Here is a 24572-nt window from a genome sequence, read left to right on the forward strand (position 1 = left end):
ACTCAATGTGCAGGCTTTGCCAAGAATTTGGAGTAAAGCACTTCTGAGCCATGCTGCATTATACAATGTTCCTTTATCAAAGGTTTCCATTCAGGTAAGATTTCATGTAGAGTTTTAAATTCTATACATAGAATCTGTGCAAAATTAAAATGTTTATTAACTGAATATGCCTCAAACAGTACTTACCAATACTGGCATAGCCAGGTGTCGATGGATCTCCTCCATTATTCAAGGAAACCATAAAAGCTTTATCTGCAGGATCTGTAGTCTTTGGTAAATCACAAGGATCAACATAAAGAAGAACACCACCAAACCCTATGTCTTCTAACAAAGAAAGCTGAGGAGAGAAAACAGGAGTAACTATTAAGAGAAAATATCAGAAAACTTTATTACTTTAATTACTGTTGTGATAGGGGGCTCTATAATGCATCAGGCTTTCACTTTAGTGTCAGCAGAGATTAAAAACAGGCGTCATTTCCAAAATGCTTGACATAAATAACACAGCTTTCCTTTGAAAAGACAAAATCAAAAGCCAACAAGACTGATTCATCATCAAGTTTCCCAATTCATGTAAGAAGTATTTTCAAAGGATAATGACATCAAGAATTCTTACTTATGAATGACGTAACATGTTGAGGAAACAGCACTAATGATCACATTTGAGATCTGCAGATGTTAGATCTTCACATTTTTACTGCGACACTGTCAGACAAGTTTGGTGAGCTGGAGATTATATTCATATGAGGCATGACTAGGCAACATATACAAATAAATGTGAATGGAGTCAACTTTCTCTCTACACCCTGGACACTTGCTTAGATTTCAAATCTTTTTATATTTTTATGTGTTACAAGTATGATCTTGAAAATGCCTTGGTGTTGAAACTAATCTCCTTAACAACTACCAAGCAACTTTTCTTACTATTAGCAGTGTGACATTTCTGGTCAGTTTACCTCTTCTAGGACACCGACATCAGGCTTGCATAGGATTTTGAGATACAGTTACTCTTCAGTAAAGTGAAAAAAAAAAAAAGAGGAGTTTACTGTCCATTAAAAAAATATAATAGTGTAGCCTACCCAAGCCTTAGAGTCTGCCTCCTGTCAGACATAGAGCATTTACTCTGTTTCATTAGAACATCTCAGCATGAGTGGTAATGGTAATTAACCTTTCAAAAAATCTATAGATCTGGGGTAGCAAATCAGACAAACCTCCCCAGAAGTCAAGGATGAAAGCACCTAAGCACCCACCAAAGCTTAAAGCAGCCTATAAAGACCAATTCTGACTGAAAAAAAAAATTAAGCTCTCTTTGACAGAGAGCTGAGAAATAAATCGATTTCCTTGTGAATTGCATGAAACTGAATTGTGATGTGGAAATATCTCCATGGTACAAAATGAATTTTCTGTGTAAAGCACTGCATATTTCGAACTGACTGAAAATTACAACAATGGCACAGAACTACATTAATTCTTCAGACAGAAGTAATTCCAGCTTTTAAGGATTATCTAACTACTCACTATGCTCCACTGATGACTTTGCAAATGGCTACTGTTAGGTCTGAGAAACCATACAATAAGAGGAGGAAGATGCATCACAGATAAATGAACTGTCAGGACTAAAAATAACTGTTGCCTTTTCCTTTTATACATCCATATCCAATATTCTTTCATACATCTCTAGTCTTATATTGGCACGTATGTAACAGAGATCAGGTCTGTACTGCACTTTTGAGGCAAGTTTTACCACTTGGCTTTGGCCACAAAGGTACTGGCAGATAGGTTAAAAAAAACAAGAAGTTGGGCATGACTGCTGGATAAAAATGCACAAAGCAGGGTGCCACTACTCCACATGGCTGGCATTAATGTATTCTCTTACCTGAAGCAAGCACATACTTGAGTAAATCAGTGGGTTACCCCAATGACCTGAATGCAGGAACAAATTTACCAAGAAAAGCCATTCTATACAGAACTTCAGGGTGATGCATTAAGAACTCATTAAATACAACACCTTTCAAGTGCACTTCAAGGCTTATATATACACTGATGAGTTTTTTAGCATGCGATAAATCAAACTAGCAACAGAGAAAAATGAACCAGATCTCCTGATTTTACCATAGGTTCCTTCTGCTACATTTCCCAGTATGGTTCACAATAATCCACTGACATTTTCTTATTAGATTTGTCTAATTCTGCTTTCAACTGTATTATTATAAGTTTACAGTTTTTCAATCAGTATGTAATGATTAAAAAGTATCAGCAACTAAAATAGTATACATTTTTTGCTAACTAATATTTAGAGGTTCCTCTGTTATCTGGTTCTCAAATGTTTTCATTACTACTCTGGCAGAATTTAAAAGTCTATATTTCAAAAAGACTTTTAGCACACCATGCTAAAAAATGTGGGCACTAAACTTTAGAACACATTCAAATACGTATATTTTATACTATTGGAAGAGTATTAGTTGACTGTATCCTCACTAATATACATAGATACTTACATTAATAGACAGTATTAGGCTCAACATTAAAACTAGCCACATATTTTTGAAGGCCTTTCTACTGTATCCTCACAGTGTCTCTGAAGGAGGCTCCCATGTAAGTCAGAACTGAAGCAAGTACAACCATACAATGGGAGACTGCCACTTGTGTTGGTAGCTTGAAGATTACACACCCAAACACATTCATAAAATAAAAACTTATACAATTTAACTATTATTCCAGGTAGTCATCAACAACACTCACAGAAAGTGGTTTTATATTCATAGGCACAGTATATGAGTATGTGTGCAAACAAAAAATAAAGTGGAAAAAATAATTGATACTACAATACAGTACACTTTATATAATCTTATTTCTGAATAAGAGAGAAGACAACAAGGAAATATAAAAGACAACATGCATGCACTCATTAAGCATTACAGAAGAAAGATGTCTAGTAGAAGAGATTTCTACATGAAAATTAACAGGCCGGGAATGAGAAAATTTGCAAAACATGGGAGGCAAAACAGTTTAGAGGAATTCTGAGAAAACTGAAAGTCACATTTCATACTACAAAATAAAATTCTGACAGACCAAGATACCTATGTTTGACATGTTACAAGCATAGCTCTCTATTTTACAGTACGCTCATCATCATGTTTATATTTGAAGTACAGTGCTTATAATTGGAATAAGACAATTGTATCATATTCAAATAACTTGGAGCTGTTTCCAAGAATTGATTGCTCCTTCAATAGGGGAAGAAGTAGAAAATGCATCAAATGCAAAAGGAAGTTAGCATTTCTTGGCATTAATCTGTGTAAGCACCCAGAACAACATAAGGCATAGGCTTCAATTTTTCCTGAAACTGAACAAACTGCTCCCCATTTAAAATCACACTAACTCATAAGTATTATGAATAGCAGGAGCTGCATTTCCAATTGCCATTATACTTACAGGCAGTGATCAGCATTAATCACAGAAATAACTAACCAGTTTTTAACTAGTCCATTTTCATTTGATAGACCAACATGCAAAATACATGGTTCAGTAATTTGAGACATAGCTTTACTAGCTGGACAGGTTACAAGTTATTAATTATTCTTTTCTACTGAAGTTCCAATTAAAATCATGAGGCTCTGAAAGGAAATCCCATCTCATTTTACTAATTGGCAGCATGTAAAATTACCAGGCAAGGGTAAAGGGCCATTTAAACTGTTGGAAGACCTCACTGACACAATGCATTTCTATTTCTGAAACAGATTGCTTGAGAAGAAAAATAGGACTTCGCATACTGCAGATTTAATTAGATGCCACTGTCCTCTCAATTACCTATGACAATACAGGCTATATGGGAGATATGGTGCTGCAATCAAGATTCACAGCAGAAAAATAAATAGATACACATCTACATTTTTGTACAACTCTTCCAAATTCTTTATTTCTAACAAGAAAGGAAGCAAAGGTCCACTTTGGCTTCAGCTTCCTTTTTGAATACTACTCAATGTTTAATCACACTCACATTTTCTATCACAGAGGTACAAGAAATAGTGAAAAGAATTCAGCAAGAAAATACCAATTGAAAGGGTATCAGTTTTCAGTGATCCATCCTCAAGGTACAGCATTAAGGTAGTAAATGAGATGGAGCACATTACCAGTTCAATGTCTGACTCCATGGGGATGATGAAAAGAACTCTGTTTTTCCAGTTCAGCTCAAGCACTGCCCTTGTCTAAGAAATGACACTATTTCTGTATTGAACTAACAGGACTGGGAAAAGAATTTAGCTGCAAAAAAACTGCAAAGACCTTAAAATGCAAGCAACAGGATCTCATAAATGACAGGATATTCCCATAAAGGTTTTTGAAAGTAGAAAATGTACAGCACTGGAATTAAACAAAGTTTAAAATACATTGCCGCATACATGAACAATACAAAACCATGATGCTTTGCATTGTGGCAAGACCTTAAAATGTCAATGTACTTACTGTCTAAGTAATGATAACATGAATTGTCATTCTTTGCGGAAAGAATCTGACATCTAAGACATTTTTAGTCATCACTTTCCAAACTGAAACAGTCATTCAACATTTTCAGAATGTTATCATTTTTATGCTTAAAGATTTGAGAGATATTTCTCACATAGTAGTTTGCCATTACTGAATGTAGAGCTGACCCATTTCATCATCTGAGGCAAAACAGACACACAAGCCAAAATACAGCCACAAGAACATATTCTAACACATCTCACATGTTATACTGTGGTTAGCTTGAATCCCTGCTGGAAATTCTTCCTCATATCTACAGATACCATTCACCAAAGAGTCATAAGCTTCCTCTGAGCTATGCTGTATTCAAAAGCAGCAGACTGACAACCTCACCCAAGACTATCCACATTTTGCACAGAAGCCCGGACACGTTGTATGAACACGCATAATATGCTACATAGGAGCAAATGAAAAGGAAACAAAAGAAAGCCCAAGACCGGCAAGCAGCATTTGGAATCATAGTACGCGTGCAAAGAACAGCAGCTTCGATGGCACAAAGATAGGATAACCTCCAACACCAACAAAAGGAATGAAGTATAGCTATTATAAATTGGCAGATCTCAGTCCAGATCGAGAGTTTGCAAGCATTATTGCATAAATCTGAGCCAACCTTTAAGACAGATGTCACAGCTGAGGAAAAGCCTCTTGAAAATTTCCCCAATCCCCACAACCTCTGAACCCAAAAGTAGTTTGATTTGCTGTCCTTGTACAGCAACATTTCTAACAACATGGTCTTGAATGTGGTACTAAGCTTATAATAAACTAGATGTGCTGTCCCATAGTCCCATACTTTCACCTTTTGCTGTCTGCTCATGTTCAATACAGTTCTATCAAAGAAAAGCTATTTGTTACATATCAGTTGCTTTTTAAAAAGGATTTTTTTTATTTTTTATTTTTTTCCAGAACAGGGTACTTGGACAATTAAATATAAGCCAGACATACTGCTTGTTCCCTGTACCAGACTTTAGGAACTTTTAATAGAAATTGAGTGCATATTTTATTGTCAGACCTTGCTTACCATTGCTAAGAAATTCACAACATTCAATCTAATTAAAAATGAAATTGAACTACAATTCCCTAGAAATAACGGCTGTTTGGACTCAGTAAGCTTTACTTAATTTATTCCAGAAACAAAATAATTAAATTATTTACAGTCCAGAAAAATTAAGTTTCATTATTTGATGAGCAGATAATACTAAGTCTTTTATATTGATGTTGTATTCCTACATCTACAAGAAATAATACTCACTTTTAAATAATTGTGAGAGGAGCACTGTGTCCATCATAAGCATCATTAAATATTCAGTAAACACGAAAACAAGGATAAATGTCCAGATGAGTGGCCTCCAAAAGCCAATTGCATTTTCTTGTTCATACTGAAACAGTTGTTTCTGATGATGTTTATAGCTACTTTAGACTAGGTTTAGACTCTGTTACAGAGAGAATTAGGCTGAAGATCTATCATACAAAATACAATTACACAAGTATATAATTACAATCTTGGTAAATCTTCAGGAATAAATTGATTAGACTCTGGGTTATATTTTATGCATCCTCTATAATTTTAACTCCCCCAAAACATTTAATACAGCCACAGTCCTGAGTCAACCGTATGCAATTCCCTTTTGTTTTGTTCTGCTTTCTCTAGAAAACTGCCGTAATGCCAGCACAAGTAATTTGTAAATACTGTTTTCCCATCCACAGCACTTCACTTACAGAAAACCATAGCAACCAGTCTCCATCACTGACCTGCACAGCATATGAGGCACAAATACCAGAAACATTTTTCTCAGGTAAAGACTGTCCTCTGTCAGGAACGGAAGCCCCCACATCTAAGGAGTAGTGGCAAGTCCATTGAGAGCATGGGAGTATGGGAAAGGAAAACAACTTGTACCTTAACCTTGGGAAATGGATCCCCAGATTCTAGTGCTAGATCTGCTAACAGAAGTGATTGGTATCCTGAAAAATTGAAGAGTGAATACAAGATGTTCTACACTGCTAGACACAGTAAGCAGGAGAGGTCTGTGTATTGCATGCACCTAAAAGTGAGGAATGAGTACAGTCTTGTACATTTGATTCAACATAGCTGTTTGCTACAACTACTCCTGGGGATTCTAAGTGTCATAGCCATTATTCGCTCAGCTTCTACGTTAATTCCACATAATTATATAATAATATGAGTGGTTTCCACAGACAATTCTCCAAATGAAGTAAGCTTTGGGTATAAAATGACTCCATATCACCAGAGCTGTTGATGTCTAAAAGGCAAGGAGCAACTGGGGAAAAAAAATCTGCTTTATCAAATTGCCAAATAATAACTAGAAAGAATAATAAGTAAAGAGAAAGGGAAACTACAAGCATAACACCCCATCTGCTGCATCAAATACAATTCCAACTTGTAACCTTTGATTCTCTCAACTTGTATAAGAAATGCAGCCCATACCTGGGACATGCTTGGGCTCCCTGAGTACGTTTTCCAGTACTCTAAGACAGCAAAGTTAAAATGCAAACAGTCCAAGTCGTGCTCTGGTCAACCATCTCCAAGACAAAAAGCAGGATTTAGACTTCACTAGCTCTGTTTGTGGTGATATTACATACAATCTATCAAGATATTAGCAGATGTTCTCACAATCCGCATAACAATCAGCTGTACATTTTTAATTAAGGCACATTTGCTGCCTCAAGTAATTGCATTTCAGGGCATCTGTTGGGTTGTTAAAACACAACTGCCTTCATCAGACCTGTGCAAAAAAAATCATCTTCAATTATTTTATTATTCTCACAATTATTGTCCTGAGAGCTTCTATGAAAAGTCACACTTTTTTCAAGAATATAGAACATATTCTCAGCTCATGGGGTATATTTCCTGGGCTATTACAATATGACAGGGTTTAATGTATTTAAAATGCCTTGGGCATGATAACAGACTCCTTAGATATCGTATAAAACAATTGTTAGGTATTTTTATTTTTTGTTTATTTAATGTTATGATTTCAAATGGAACATATGATACATAGTATGCTATATGTAAGCCTCAGGGATATCTATATATCAACAAGAAAAACTACAGATTATTAATTGGTGGATGAATATTTTAGTTCCATTTATAGTTTACTCATTTAGCATCCCTTTAAGTAAATCAATACATGAAAATGAACTTATTTATCTTTCTTATAAGAAAAACAGTCACAAGCCAGAAATGATAAAACAAATGATCATAAATAACACTTCCCAGTGTATAAAGCTATTTTGAAAATAGTAAATATTAAAGAAATAATTGAAAACCTTAGCAATAAAAAATCTTCATAAATTATCAATATCAGAAATTTTCAAAAATTTGGCTAGATTCCATTTTTTCAAGGTTTACATTTCTGAAAATGGAAGATTTTACACATTTTTCACTGTGTGACACAGAACAAACCTCGGTATATCTTTTCTACTGAACACCAGGGTCTATTGTAGAATATGCAGTGAAGAAAAATGCCCTTTTATGTATAACTTGGGCAAAGTACAACTGCAGAAAATCTACACAAAAATACAGCATCTGTTAAAGTCAACATTTGCAACTTTTTTTTTTCTTTTTCTTTTTCTTTTTTTTTTTTTTTCTCCTACTAAGGTCCTTTCTTACTATTATTCAGCACATCAGTAAATCAGGGCTTTGGCTTCTCCTGTGACCTGCTAAATAGCCCATTTCACCAAAATGAAATAGTAGAAAGAGCTACACAAAGGAGGTCCAAGGTTGCAGTACTTGATGAAAACAGGGGTGGCAGCTGTATTAGTCTGGCAATCACAAAGCACTACAAAGTTGTCCATTCGCCAAGAGTTGCAAAAAGAAAAAAAAACCAACAAAAAAAGCAATAACACTGGTATACAATTAGTTCCAGAACATCCATCCAAAGTTATGGCCTTGCCTTGCCACAAAGAAGGAGAGAAAAATATCAAAACTAAAAAATACGCTTGAGTTATTGTCATAAAGATTTCTTATGCAGTGATTAGGAAAGGAAGACCAAAAGTGGTTAAGAAAGATACGGGAGCAACACTATTGCTCCCCATCATTCCTCTCACCAGCTGGGTCATGGACAGCAGCCACAGTAAATTCATATGGGCAATTCATGAGGTCATTTTTATCTCTCAGACAATTTCTTGGGGAAGGTAAGGAAAGAATCTTTATCTTTCAAAACCTTGTATGTTAAAAGCAAATACAGTTCTCTCTAATGGCCCCACTGAAAAGATTTAGCACCACTTACAGCTCACAGAACTACACTGAACTGACTTCTAAATGACATAAACTTAGAATACTGTAGTTAAATGATGAATGAAAAAGAAATACAATGTAACCCATGATCAATCAATTTCTGTTACACCACTGTTTCTCTTGAGACAGAACATTCAGTAAAAGCCTTTAAAGCATTCACTGCTTTATCCTCCAGGAAAAAACAAAACAAAACAAAACACCCCTCACAAACCAAACTACCAGCCACAAACAAATAAAAGCTCAAGCAAAACAAAATATTATGCTGCAAGGCCATGCAATGACCGGTGTGACACAGAAGTGAGTACGACATTCATACCACCGGTTCCCAGTGCAGCACTGGGATATACAAAAAACACAGAATACTTCTTCAGATAAGCAATTTCTCATGCAGCATCTTAGTAAATGAGACAAGGAGAAAACCAGAATAAATAGAATCTTCTGTGTTCATCTATTAATTGCTTTTCTTTGGTGATAGATTAGCAATGAGGAGTAATCTTTGCACTTACAACTCTTAAGAAAGTGATAAGAAAGCCAATTCAGGGTTACAAACAGCAAGATTGCTTTTGCATCACTACTTAATGGAAAATGTAAAAACATTCATTATATTAAGCATACCACTACTACTTGTTACATAAATCCTTTTTTCCCTTTTAAGTCTTCATAGAGTTGCATCAGCTTTACACTAATTCAAATTGCCTATTTTTTTTTTTTTTTTTCTATTTTTGCCAGCATTAAACTGCCCTTTGAAACAAGATGTCTAAAGATAATGAACTGCTCACATGACATTCCATGAAGACATAGTTTAAAGGCAGCTCTGGTAGTAAAAATCCTCCCTAGCACTGCTCAACTATTTTCACCCCATGAGACAAACTTTGATTATCAGAAAATACAACAACATTAAAGTCTGTCTTAGAAATATTTACATTCATTTCAACTCACAATTATTGATGCTAAGTTCCAGGCTTATCACCTAAAATCTCTTCATTCAAGCACATGCATTGGTTTAACTGCTGAGTATTTCTAATTTCTGTAATAACCTTTCCTTCAGAATACACGTCAACAAGCTGGTGATGGGCAAACACACTTTCAAACAAGGTGTTAACAGGTTCTGAGCACTTTCCAGAAAAGCAAACATTCAATAACTATTAGAAGAACCAATTCTTGTACTCCAGCTGGAAAAGTAAGTCTTATGACTAAGTTCAAAATGAAGGTAAAAGATCATTGAAAAAGCTGTGGTCTACTTTCCACCAATAAACCAACCAAAGTTCTTTGGTCCAGGCATCTTTTAAAATACTTCCCACTGTGTTTTTTTTGTTTATTTTTCCCTCCCCAGAGACCTAAGCTAGGGAAGAAAATTGCTGTAATTTCCCAGAAAGGGCTGTTAATGAATCTGTCTTCTTGCATTTGAGTATTTACCTAGCCTTTCAACAACGAAGTAGTCAATACAATTATTTCCATTTCTCTGGAGAGGCTTAATTTTTATTATTTATTTATTTTGAAAAAAACCCCATACATTTAAATTTAGTACGAATCATAAATTGTTTCTGTTCTGAAACACATAGTTCTAAGAAAGACAATTCAGTACAGTGATCTCCTAGCAACCAGAAGGCAGGAAAGGTACAAGTCTGAGATCAGAGATCAGGTAACAACAGAAGGTCTGAGAAATGCTCTCAAGCCTTTGCCCAATCAGTTCTGAATTTACAAGTCTGTGATGGTTGTGGTTCTTTCCAAAGTCTCTCGCTCTGCCCACGTTTGAGACAGATTCAGATATGAATCTTTTGAAGGTCATATGTATGTTTGTGTAGATGGACCTTAACTGTACTGATGCTATGCTAATACTGGAGCAATGCACAAGTTCCTCTTTAATAAGAGAATAACTGCTGCTTTATTTAAATTCAGAAGTAGACTATGAAATAAATATGTTTAAGGAGAAGAATTCAAAGCTTTTTTTTTTGGTGATGTTCAACTGAAGAATGTTTTACCAGTGACATTTCCTTTGTTTAATTATATTCTTTAATATTGCCAAATTATTGTATATAACTTGCTTTATTCAATGATTAATTTCCATAACCAAATGTCTTCTGTGTCTACATGCAGCTTGTATTCAGTTTCCTTTACCATAAACACATCTAACAATAAGCACAGGACTTATATTCAGACAGTTGTAAAATTCCAAGCCATATATTACCACACTTGTATTACTGCATTATCACTGCGCATCATCCTTTCTCCTCTAAATTTCCTAAAGCAATAAACATAATGTATCAACCATCAGCATAAAAATCCCAGATGGCATTAACTAGAAAACTCAAGTATGTGGATTTCAAGATACATGATATATAAGCTTTGTAAAAAAAAAAAAAAAAAAAAAATTATTAACAAACTGGTTTCAAAAATGAAGCTGTGAGATTTGCAATCAATTTGACCAAAATATTAACAAGATACCATTATGAAGTCTAAGTCAACACCAGTTAACAAGAGGAAGAGCTGCTTCCTCTTTAAGGAGATATACATGTGTCTTTGAACATGCAAACATTATAATCTATTTCTTGGATCTTTTAAAACAGGAACGGTAGGTAGCATTTTGAATGAGACTGCCGCTTATATGAAGTTCTTACACAGAAGAAGAAGGCTGTGCACAATTCTCCTCATGCATTCTGAATGTCTTCCCTGTATCTCATTCTTTAAGCCTCTTACACTGGAGCCAACTTACACTGTGAAGCTCAGCCTGTGTAAAGCTTATAACGTTTGTCTGATATTGGAAACAGTAGATCCAGTATATCCCATATAGACATGATGGCCTGCCTGCATTGCTATGAGAGTATACCTATTGAAAGTGAGCAGCATCCATGGCAGTCAGTTGTACAATAACTGACTTGTAATACATTGCAAACGTTCTTTTAAACTTGGAATCCAAGAATCACCCGAACCAGCAGATTTGAATTTGTTTTTTTTCTCATATACACTATCACATGATAAACATACAGTGACATGGTCAAGTGGTTAAGTGGATTAAACATTATCTTTTTTTCTCTGAAGCCAGACTGAAATGAGCTGTTAGGTCAGTTTCCTAACGGACAGTTTATATCATAAAACCATCACAGATAACTGAATACTGCTATAAAGACAACATAAGCACTTCCCACTCTCAGGAAAAAAAAAGCAAGATTGACTTGGAAATGAAAAATATGCTTCCTTTTAGCAGAAAGGTGGTCACTCTAGGTCACCTCAAGGCCATTCTGAAGCTGTTTGGTAAGAGTTCTTATGACAGCTGCATAACAACTTGCAGTAGGAAAACATAAATAAAAGGTTCAATTGTCAGTACAGGCACTCCTTCAGCCTTCACAAAATGCAAATACGCTGTCCTCTGTATAAAACATTACCAGTATCCAGACATAAGTGTCTTGCCCTGACTAACCTCAGTCAATGCATTTATTATTATTTACAATTACAAGTTTACCACCAGCAATGATATTTTATGATTTATTATTATTATTATTATTTAATCTGATGAAGAAGCTGATTTTTAGAGAAATCTGAAGGGGAAAAGTGATGAGAAGGTGATGGGAACTATCGGTTAAAAGCTACTATTTATCTTATGGAATCCCAAGATGATCATGTAAAGCAGCCTCCTCCAAGGAACATCAGGAAGATCAGCAGTCCTTTCACATACAACATCCTTAGCTGATCTCTCTGTATCAAAAAGCCCCCCCCCCATATTTTTTTCTTAAGACAATCACCATGAATTATCAAAACCTCAGTTCTGTATGTGGAGAATGAACTGCACTCAGAAAACCAATTAGAATCTATTCAAAATTGGAAAAATAAATAAATAAATAAAAGTACAAAAAACACAAAAACAGTACAAAAAAAATCCCCAAGCATACACCCAGAAAAGCACTATGCACAAAAGCCAGACCCACTTAGAGACATTCAAATATAGCAAGATAAAATAAATTGAAGTAAATTGCCATTTACTTACAATTGAACCTACAGTAAACAATAAAGATAAATTTAACTTGGTCAAATTTTTGGTAATGACAGTGAATTAATTGAAGTTAATTAAATGAGAAGATATAATACCAAAAGCAACCTGCTAGCCCCTGCCAAGGAAAGACAAAAAGAAAAAGGAATAATAGATCTTCCCAAGCCCTGAGGACAGGCAGTTATATATTTTATGCAGCTATGTTCCACAAAATCCAGCTACAGAAAATCTAAAATCAGTGCATTAATTAATACTAGGGAAAATAATAAAAAAATTCTATAGGCTATGGAATACAATGTCTAAAAATCTGATTCTGCTGACACCACTGAAAAGGCTGGTGATCAGCATACAGCAAGACCACAGTTCTACTCGAAGTTCTGATTACAGTGCAAACTAGAGGTGTATTTGTAAGGCCAGAATTCAGACTTTCACTGATAAATCACACTGGATTAGTGAACCAGTTCTAACAGACCAGCTATTAAACCCATGCAGAACATAAATGAATATAGTCAAGTTCTGGACCTGGACATATTTCTGTAGGACCATTTTCAAAGCTATTTCTATTCACAGAACTCACTAGGTTACTGAAACAATTTTCTTAACAGTGTAACTGAGATGCATTTTAAAAGAACAGATAACAAGATATAAAATTAAAAAAAAATAGTAATAAGGTATTGTCCTACAGTCAATATAAACATGAAAAATAATCAGTGTGTACAGTACTGGTCTATAATTATCCTCTCAGAGTTCTTTGGGTGAGCAGTTGGGACGGCTGATGGCATGGGGTGTATCACTACTTCAGTATCTGGTATTTTGGAAAAACCTTCATGCATATACATCTGTTCTGACAGAATGAGATTTTACATATTCATTCCATCTCTGCTCAAAGCTCTCATATCTTCTATTTTCTTTTCCACTTTCTCAGCTGTTGTTGAAATTGAACAGTATATGCAGGAAACACGTGTGATGAAAAGGGGCCCGTATCATTTGTAAATGGTTGTTTTGTAAAGTCCAAGTTCAACAAATGTGATAGGCTAGCTCAATTAGTTGCTTAGGGAGAAAAGAAATGCCCTCAAATTCCTTAAATAATCAAGCAGCAGGAAAAGTGCCAAGGCCAGAAATAAGGCTAGAACATCTGATTTGAACAGTATATATTTTATGATGGAAAGACATGGTGCATAAAGCATCTGATCAGCTGTGTGGATGTAAGGCTTGGAGGTACAAATCAGGGCAATGGATTTCTTTGCTTAAGCTTTGCTTCAGAACAATTGCCTCACAACAAAGGCATTTTGCTTGACTTTGCACTATTTACCAGGGCTCAGTAAATAGGGCTCACATATATATATATAAAATGGCACTCAGTAAATCAGATGAGTGCATTTACTACTCACTTTTAAAGGACTTGATAAAATAGTGATAAAATAGTGAAAACAGTGAAACTGTGATTCATGATGGAGTTGGATTCATTTTTCAAAAATGGATTCAATATTTGTGCACTTAAACACTCAAGAGAGTATAGGAATATTTAGATTTAATTTTCTTAGAGAAAAACAAGTGCACAGCATTACTGAAGATAACAAGGAAACATACACAATGAAATAGCTCAATGGAACTTCAGTATCAGTTCAGAAGAGAAAGTGAGTAGGACCCTCAACTGGGAATACAAATACCTACACAAGACAGCAATGACTATGGAAAACATTCTGGAAAAATACTGTTGCATCAGAAATGCAAAATAATCAATGTCTACTTTTGGTTATTTATCTTACATGTCCCCTCATTTACTCTGCTAATAGCACACTTCTCCCATCCAAACAAACACAGGATTTTGTAATTGAAAAGGAAATGAGTAATAACTGAAAGTCCTTTTACTGATGCAACCGAAATGTTAATTAGTAGAGAATATTGACAAGCTGTGCTACAATTATGCTCCCTCCCAGACATCAATTGTTTTTCTCCTAACACACCCTTTACATATTCAACTTGCTGCTTAAAAGCCTGAATTACTTTTCCCCATTTTTACTGTATGGAGCAGGAATTCTTTCTCTACTTTTATTTACTGCAGTGCACTTCACTAAAAGGATAAGAGAGCAAAATTTTGTCAACTATTCCATATTCATCTGGAGGGATACAGATTGAATTTCTAACCATACTGGCATTGTTTCATGTTTAGGTGGTCTGGGTCACAGTACATCATCCTTCAAATGCTGGAATAAGTACAAGGTAAATCGACATGCTCGGTTCAAATTATTCTGAGTTGAACAGCTTTCCACGAACTGAACAATAGAGCTCAGTGTGATTTGGTTACCATCAGCAGCACAAAACCACTCTTTTGAGGGTTTTTTTAAAATCATCAACAGATTCCAAGTCAATATCATCTCTCAATTTTCTTTCCCACAGTACCTCACATGGAGACAAAAATGTATCAGAATTGGCACTTACACATTTTTAAGCTTGGTTTTAAAATATGTTTGTAAATAATTTTAAATATGACTTTGGGATGAAACATTAAGTGATAAATCTGTGCAGTTACTTTTCCTTTTTTAAAATCAAGTGTGTGTACTCCGGGCTGGGGATGGATTTTTCAGTCACTCAAACACAACAGATTTATGACCTCAGTGCAGGATGTCTCCAGGTTTCAATAATTAGCTGTTATAGCTTGTTCCTTCAGTTCAAAAGGAGCGAGGAAGAACTGTCATCAAAGTAGGTAGAATATAATTGAGAAGCATATCTATCAATTGTTTAAATTTGATATGCTTTCACATGAAGGAAAACCTATGGTCTTCAGAACAAACAAAATTTCTCACTAAACAGTGAAATACTTTATGCATTACCATTCCCTGAATCATGAAATCAGGAAGAGGTAAACAGTTGACTAAATGTAGCATTCAAAACAAGATTGACTATAATATGAAAACAATTACAAATGTTTCTTTCATATAGACAACTTGTCCAGCAATTTTTTTTAAAGGCACGGGTATTTTATTATTTTTATTTTTTTTTTAGAAGTGAGAAAGAAAAATGCAACAAAACCTTCTTCCAACTGGATTGTATCTAATGGATGGAAAAGAGCTATTTGAGGTGGGGAAGGTTAATAACATAAGTGAATTAAAATTTACTAAATGATTGAGTGAAGAAAGGGTTTAGGAACACTAAACGAAAGCTGAAGACTTTAAAGAAGGAATCTTGTTACAAACTCAAAGAGAAGACTACAAAAGAGGGACCACAAGGCAAACAGTGGATCCTCAAAGGCAAAGTAAGAACTATAATATTTTGTAGGAATGCAACTTGACAAAACCACAAACTCTGCATCAGAAAATATGACCACTATCAAACAATCTGAAATCACCTGTGCCTCTTCAAGAGGAGCTTGTGATTACAGCAATTGGAATTAGATTTTAAAAGGATAACAAGTAACAGAAATCTTGAAAAACCAGACGCTATTCAAACAAATGTTACTACACATAGGCAAGTTTAAGCCAATTGAAAAACAGAACAAAGGAAGAGGTTTTGTAGAAATTTGTGACTAGGCTCAGATGAAACACCAACCAGTTTGGGGGCAAAAAAAATCCCCAACATCTGTTTTGAACTTATAGAAGGGAGTTCAATTTATAGAACAAGTGAAGGTCTACATAAAATAGTGTGAAAAAAAACATGGACGAAAACATTTTTTTTCAGCCTAAAGAAGAGAATACTGAAAAGCACGATATAAGAGGTTATGGCAGAGGAAAAGGAGCCTGATGTATTCTCAGCGCACAGGGCAAAATTAACAGGCTTTAAATGCAGAACTGAATGGTGCAGTCCAGGAAACCATTACTGAGAAAAAATCTGGAAATTTTTACTCTGGAAATAAGAAAGAAGACAAAAAGTTACCAGGAATCATAGTAGATACCCAAAATAATGGACTATGTGATCTCTTCCTATCCAGTTCTTCAAGTCTAGTTTTATATGCTTCTATAACTTTTTTTCATACTAGCTACACATATGGCTTGAATTTTCAAGAAGGGCTTCTCAAGAGGATAATAATATCATTATAAACCTCACAGTACTCCTAAGGGAAGTATGTAAACACTCTATGTGCCTTGGAAAGAAAATCACTCTACAAAACAAAAAAACCCACTGTCCTTAATAATGAAACACATATGAGATGTATAGAGTCCTCGGAAAAATTTTAATCTATATAGTTTGTATACATACACAAGTAGGCACACATGTATATAGGCATAAGGAACAGAAGATAGAAGGAGAGACAGAGCCCTAGTTGAATGGAGATTTAAAACATGATCTTTACAGTTGTGTATGCTAGCCATAAAACAAGCCAGATGGAAAGAATCCAAAGTTGAGAGAAAAAAATGCCAGCAACCAAACAGTGTAGAAATTAGAAATGTGCAATGACTTTCCAAACCAAACGGATTTTAAATGCAGTTTTTAAATAGAAGACCTTTTGTAAATGACTTTTATTCTATTTTCTATTTACTAAATCTTTGCCTGTAAGTGGCTACCACAAATCCCTGCATAAAAATGCAAACATCCACATTTCTAAACTCGATGACAGTTAAAAATCAGGTCTATGAATATTTACGAAGACTGTAAATATTTAAAATAAATACAGATATTTACACATTAGTACAACGTTTTCATTTAACAGATGTAAGAAAAATGTTAATGTGCACACATTGTAAAGATTAAGTAATTTAGCCTCCAGGGTGATTGTTACTCTATTAGAAGTTAATTTAGGTTAAAAATTATGGCTTTTCCTCAAATCCCCAAATTCAAAAATTAAATCATGATCCAGACTCACACCATTCTTCAAAAATGAATACAGTCATGATATTTCTAGAGTTTGAATACCAACATTATTGCACATTTTTTTTCTGGAGAATAATAAAAACACCAAAAAACGACACATCCGCTGGCTTCTTTTATGTGCTCACAGTCATGACATATACTCAGAGAAGTTTTAGGGCAGAGTAACTGTGTGCTGGTGAGATTGTTTAATCAGTCTTTTTGTCACCACACATTTTATACCATTGGAAGAGGATGTTTCTGTCTACAAACACAGCAGGCAACTCAAGCTGCTCTTTCCAAGAAAGGTAATTTACATCACAAGTGTTATGTGTTTCATCACTAGTGATCAATTTAATCACCTTTCCCCATAATTACGTATCCTTTTTATTCAAGAACATAGTGAATGTGTTCTAACCTACTGTACATAACTAGTCACTGAAATTCACCAATAACATGAGTTCCAGTAAAAATAATTACTGTTGGACTGTAGCAGAATTCTAAAAAGCAGTCACATTTAATTTGAAGGTAGGGAAAAAAAAGTATTTTCTCTGGAAGATGGTTCCAGAAGTTGAGCTCCATCTACAATTTAAATTTCTCTAGTTACAGTTTTCTCCTTAAGAAAGATTTTCTTGTTCCAAGTCAAACCCCTCTTTACTATGAAATTATCTGGCTCTTAAAAATCCTCCAGTTTGTAGCCACAAAACTTGTCTAGGAGTAATCACAGAAGTTTGAAAACTGTAATCCTGTCAGTGACTCTGTCTTGTTCCCTCTGCAACTTTCTCCAGCCCCTGAACCATTGCTATCATTCTTTCACCCCAGTTTGAAGCTACCACTGCATATGCAATAGGAAACTCAAAATTGAAAAACAAAGACAAGATTAAAAATTGTTATGAAGATGAAACCTCTTCAGACATCTTTGTGAAAGTCCTTCAAAAATAATGCCCAAATCCTAAGAAAGATAATTGTACAATAAAGGTAGTAATAATGAGAAATTAAAGAACATTAAAGTGTAAAGAACGCAAGTTGAATACAGAAAAAGGAAGGAACAAGATATATAAATACACCTATATATATATATATATATATATACACACACACACAGTGACATCTCTGTTATGACCTACTGTTCTATTTTAATGTGACATAAAAATGAAGCACGTGGACAACAGAGATAAGGAAAATAAAGGTAGAGGAAAGCATCTGCTACAGTAAACTCAGTAAACACAAAGCAAACATCAGGGGGAAAAGGCAGACAAAAAATACATTCAGTGTTGAGATACTGCACACATAGACTAGCTGTTTAATGCAATCTTTCTCTTTTAGTTCAAATATTTCCTACAAAGGACTATTTCTATCCTTCCACATATTTTCCTCATTTTTTAAAATATTATGGTCATTTCAGATCCAAAGAGGCACAATTTATATCTTAAAAAAGACAGTTTACAACCTCAGAAAGAAGAAACAAAAATAAAAGCAAACTTTCTACCTGTGTGAGATGAGCACACGTTTGAGGGATTGCTATACTTTCCCTTCACAACTTCAGCATCTGTTATTAAAGTGACATCAAATATATGTAGGTGACTTGTCTCTTCAGCTGGATCAGCAGCATGTTTTCAAAGTCAATTTCCTGATCACCAACACTGATCACACTTTGATTCACATTACCCAGTGCTCTGAATATGCAAAAATGGATCCTTTCAGAAGAGCAAATGAGTGCTCAGCCACTAATTAGCATGTACTCCTTTGGACCAGACTGCAGCAGAAAGAGCAAAAATCCTAAGACAGTCCACAGGATCAAGTATCTTGCTCTGCTCCTTCAGCTGCACTAGGTAATTTAGACATAAAAGTGCATACAAGAATAGAATTTAATTGGTAAAAAGTCTATTCTGTAGACACTGTAGACAACACTATCACAGCAAGCTTTGCATCTTTATCAAATTCCTATTTTATGAGCTCCAACTGCTATTTCATTATTTTTGTCAGTTGGCATTGAAATACAGTATAAGATCTGTCGGCGGAAATGGTGCACAACAGCCAAGTTCCAACAATGATAACTGACCTTTCACAAACTTAATTAGATTGCAGCTAAATAATTTAGACAAACAGCTAAAGCTAGTCAGATGAAAATGGCATTTTTATTAAGACAAATATTATTCCTGCAGAAAAAATACTAAGTGCTTATTTTCTAAACCTGTGTTGTAGTCCCGACCGTACTTTCTTGTGGCTGACAGAGCAGATCCTGATTCTGTTAATTATAAGATCTGGAGTTACTGTTGTTTTATAATTGCTTCTGTGAATTGGGAATGAATTGTTTAATTATTTATTGGCTAGTGTATTTTCTGAAAGGCCAAACAGTATTCTGTTTATAAAATATTTGCAATAGAAGGCAGTTGCTTGATATTCAGGGTTTAAATGTGTTTTATATGTGGAGTCCATTACATCTAGTGTGCAAACGGACTTTTGAGCTTCAACTTTGTGCTCTCTGCCTGGGCTGGAGTTACAGTAGAATGAGCATCAGATACGCAAGCACTCTTCTTCCTACGTAGCTACAACATCCAAAGAACAAAGAAGGTTGGAACATGAAAAAAAACAAGATGCTCACTCTGAGCCTGTGAAAACCCATCCACAGGCCAGTAAATCCTGGTGACTTTACAAGAGCGTCTGTAAAATTAACAGAACTAAAGATAAATACCTTTCTGCTTATACATTTTGAAGCAGAAACACCATGAAAGTTAATGCTGTTCTCTGAGGTGGTAAGAACAGTGGTAAGAATGAAAAGAAGAAGTAGGAAGGCAATGGTATCTTACCCACAGAACACAGCTATATCATGTAATGATGAAATGAAGTTAAAATGTGATTTCTTAAATCCATAACCAACATGATAGTCCTCCTGTAATGCATGCTATTTCTTACAACCTCACAGTCTCAGTGCTTGCAGCAGCACATCTGCAGCAAGGCCAAAAGCTCTGGAGGTTAGACCCAGCCCCTTGGGACTGGAAAGACTCTCAGAAGCTGAATGTCAGGTGAGTATACACAGCGCTCTGCTTCTTCCACCAGCACACTCAAAGCCAGCAGGTTAAGTGCTACATATGGTATGTGGAAATGAGAATTCAGCAGACTTACACATGCAAAGACGCAACAACAACTGACCTCAGCTGCCTTTTTCCCCCCCTTGCACTTTATTATTTCTTTTAAGGATTTCTTTATTTGCCAAAAAGCTTATAGTAAACCCAGGCAAAATACAGCATAATACTGAGCTGCCCTAAGATATGCAGCAAAATAAATGTTACATGTAGGTCAAAGGGGCTACCTATAGTGCAGAATCCAAAGCAATAATCTACTTACTGTGGTAGAATGGGGATGGCCTCATTTTGATATTTTTCAACTCAAATAATAATTCACCTAAAATACAGTAAGCATAAAACTAACCTTATAAAGTAAAGGTGATTGTCCTAGCTTCAGAAGTGCAATTTTTTTGGTCACATTTGTAGTGCTTTGAATCCGGATCAAGTCTTCTATGGTCCCATACTGTATATCAACAAGTTCTGCCTGAAAGAGAAGACATAATTCAGGATATACTGGCAACTCTGCAGCAGTGGAGGGTGCTCATTCCACAGAAATGAAGCTATCTCTGTAATTACAAGCAGCTGGGAGTTTTGTTTAACCTTTTTTTTTTTTTTCCTAATCACTGAAAAGGAAGACCTGTAACAGCAAAGACTTTGAGAATTAAATCTGTTAAATACATTTCTATCTCGGCAGTTTTCAAACAATTCCTCAGTAGTGGTAAAAATCAGAATTTTATTTTTTGCCAATGATTATTATAAATGCTGCTGATTCTGATGAGAATTTTCCCTCATTAGTTAAAGGAATGAAATTAGAATTCTGTAAGGGATAATAACTAACTTCTAGTTTTCTCTAAAGGAATCAAAGTCTTGTAAAGCATTTCAAGAAAGAGTGAATGATTTAGCAGGTCATGTGTAAACTTAGGTTTACACACTGTACCAATTGATGGTTTTATTATGGGGACTTGTATGCTCCTTAAGTAACCTTGAGTGTTGAAGTATTTACTTATAGGTTATCCAGAATTAGATAAAACATTTAGAATAGATTATGCCGCTGATGCTTAAGCTTTTCTGTTAATATTTTTATATTATTTAAAATCACATCCAACTAACCACAATGGCTTTACAGGATGATCTTCAGCACTTTAGTTAGGAGACCGCAAGAGTCAAGCGTGGACAGTAATGGATAAAATTCAAGAAGTGTTTCTAAAGATTTAGTAAGCATACACATATTTAATGACCTATTTATATTTATGAATATGTATATAAACACATTTCAAAATACACAAATAAAACTAAGGAGTAACCAGCTGCATTTGTCTCACACATTTATAGCAATTAACTGTCAAAAACCAAGTATGAGACTAATTAGTCTTGCATGCTGTTTTTAGGAAGTTTTCAGGACACCAAACAAATTCCTAATCCCCCTAAACCCCTTACACAGTTTTCATATAAAATACAAACAGAAGATAGCACAAACATATTACACAAACATACAAACATATTACACAAACATACAAACATATTACACAAACATACAAACATATTACACAAACATTTAAAAAATAAAATGAGATGAGCAGTACAAGATGGAAAAGTTTCTCCTTCAGTTTCAGTAACTATGGACTCACTGCCAAAGTCAACAGTTCTGATTTTGCACATCTTCACACAAACTGTTTAAATTCTTCCAACAGTTATTCTGGCAGTGTAGGATGTGTGAAATTTCACTAGATTCCTAAACACAGGTATTTTAAGAAAGTGTTTACCCTTATACAATTTTATCTGAACATTAAGAGTTTGTACTTTAACATGTGAATTGAATTCATAAATTTCTGTCTTGCCAAAGTCTACATCTTCTTAAACACATTTCATTAAATTTTCAAGTTAACAAGTTTCTAAGTCTATAAAATGTCATCAGTGCTGTATAAACAGTCTTTAGAAAACTCAACCAAATTAATTAAACACTTCTGTAACAGGTAAACACCATATTTTACATCAAGTACTGAAATGAATCGTACACTTCATACAGATTTTTTAAACACGGGTGGGCTTTTACTACTGAAAGAATATGAAAACTAATATAAAAATTCAAATTGTGAATATAGGCTGAAATCCAATATAAACTTTCCTGTGTGATACTTATACTGAAATGACAAAATTGACATATGAATATACTGAAATATGACAAAATTGAGTGAATTAAGTTTTGGTGCTATTGCAAGTCATGATATTTTACCTAATTTGGTTCTCCTGTCTGAAAAGATCTCACAGAATTAATGCAGGTATACACAGTTCATCTCAAAAGAAGAAAGGGAATTAATTAATCATCCTACTTCATTGAAGTTCTCACAATTTTTGCCTCATTTTGTAGATCTTAGCTTTATTCTAATTTGTACCAACAGAAGTCAGTAGGTACACCGACATGTAATTATTTGTCTCAAAAGTCTGGCAGTTTGAAAGGTTATCTATGACTTAATTTCTGGGGAGACCTCTAATCCCTTTAGGCCCAATGCTTTTACCACCTACCTCGGAGCAAACAGAAAATCAGGGCTTTCATTACTCATATGAGATTCTGCACTGACTTTTCCTTAGGCAAAATCAATACGCAAACATATGATATAATGAAGTATCAAACCATTTCCTTCAAAAGTGTGCCTGGGTGAAAATGAGATACCTGCCCACATTCATATTCACATGCCTCTTCACGTTATTTTTTCTAGCTACTCCTCCAAGATGCTATCTACTATTCTGTAAACAAGAATACTACATGTTCACACAATTATTAATGTATTTAGCGACTGCCCATGGATGCTGTTTGTTAATTTATGGATGCAAAACGCACTTTCAAGTGCTGCTTGCTGGTCCTTTCCAAGCACCATATGGACTTTACAAGAGAAGAATGAGTAAAAGTTTTTAAGATTTCTACTTCTTCCTTTCTTTTACACCTGAAGGCAACGTAATACAGAGAGAATCATTCAGTACTAATTAACAACATCTTATCACATATGATAAGTGCTGGGGCTCAGTCAATTGATCCTTTATTCCTAGCATGAAAGATTAAAAGTATAATTTTAAAACAATGTTAGAAAAAAGTATATCAATCCAAAAAGTGCTACCCTCTCAATAATCTGCTGGGAAATAGCTATTTATGTTGCATGAAGTTCTGTTTTAGTCACAATAGTCTTAACTCAAAAAACAATGAATAAAGATTAGAGGATTTTTTTCTGTTTTAGAGATGCTTACAATGGGAAATAATTCTCATTTTATAGATTCCAGATTTGAGAAAGTAAAATACCCCACCCGCAGTAACCCATGCTTGATATATTGCTTTCCTTTGGTAGGATAATTTAATTCATAAAACAAAAGAGAATTCTTCCTTTTATCAGATGCTGAAAAAGAGCACTTGTATACTTGATTTAGATATGGAAGAGTAAATCCTCTTTCCCTAAAACTAGAAAACGACTAAACAATGAGCTGTTTTATCCATTTGAATTGGGTACTTACTCTTCAAATTGTTTCATGCTATGCTGTTTGAGAGATACAACTATTTAGGAACAAATTCTGATGTGCAATATGGAGTTTAGAAGTATTCCCCCATGCATGAAATGAAGTAAGGGTAGGTGATAAAACAAACATTTCTAGAAAAAGTAATTATTTTATGTTAGACTTATTATTAGTTTCTAAATCCCAAGATGATGCTCAATGAGTTGTAAACATTCCATCTTAAAAATTATGATAAAAACCCTTTAAAACCTGCCAAATCAAGCATTTTGAAAATGCTACAATCATGGTAGCCAAGGGTCTTTTCCCAAACTCTTCTCTCCAAAATTAAAATGGATAAACAGCATTCTTCACCCATTCAAAGGTGGGGGAAATATATATAGATAGCTATCTCTTGGAAACGAAAAGTATACTGTATGCAGGAGGTGGCAGTTGGGATCCTGAAGCTGTCATATACAAT

General features: G+C 34.7%; 1 protein-coding gene across 6 annotated transcripts in view; it reads right to left on the reverse strand.

Moving 5' to 3' along the window:
• NAALADL2 (N-acetylated alpha-linked acidic dipeptidase like 2) overlaps positions 1-24572 on the reverse strand; it is a 352306-nt gene that overhangs the window by 106476 nt on the left and 221258 nt on the right. For all 6 annotated transcript variants that reach the window (XM_015871850.2, XM_015871851.2, XM_032446504.1 and 3 more), the window contains 2 exons: positions 20979-21098; positions 187-337 (listed from right to left, as the gene is read on the reverse strand). In XM_015871850.2, the coding sequence (XP_015727336.1) occupies positions 187-337; positions 20979-21098 (271 nt within the window). The remainder of the gene's footprint in view (positions 1-186; positions 338-20978; positions 21099-24572) is intronic.

The sequence above is a fragment of the Coturnix japonica genome, chromosome 9, assembly GCF_001577835.2.
Source record: "Coturnix japonica isolate 7356 chromosome 9, Coturnix japonica 2.1, whole genome shotgun sequence".
Lineage (NCBI taxonomy): Eukaryota > Metazoa > Chordata > Aves > Galliformes > Phasianidae > Coturnix > Coturnix japonica.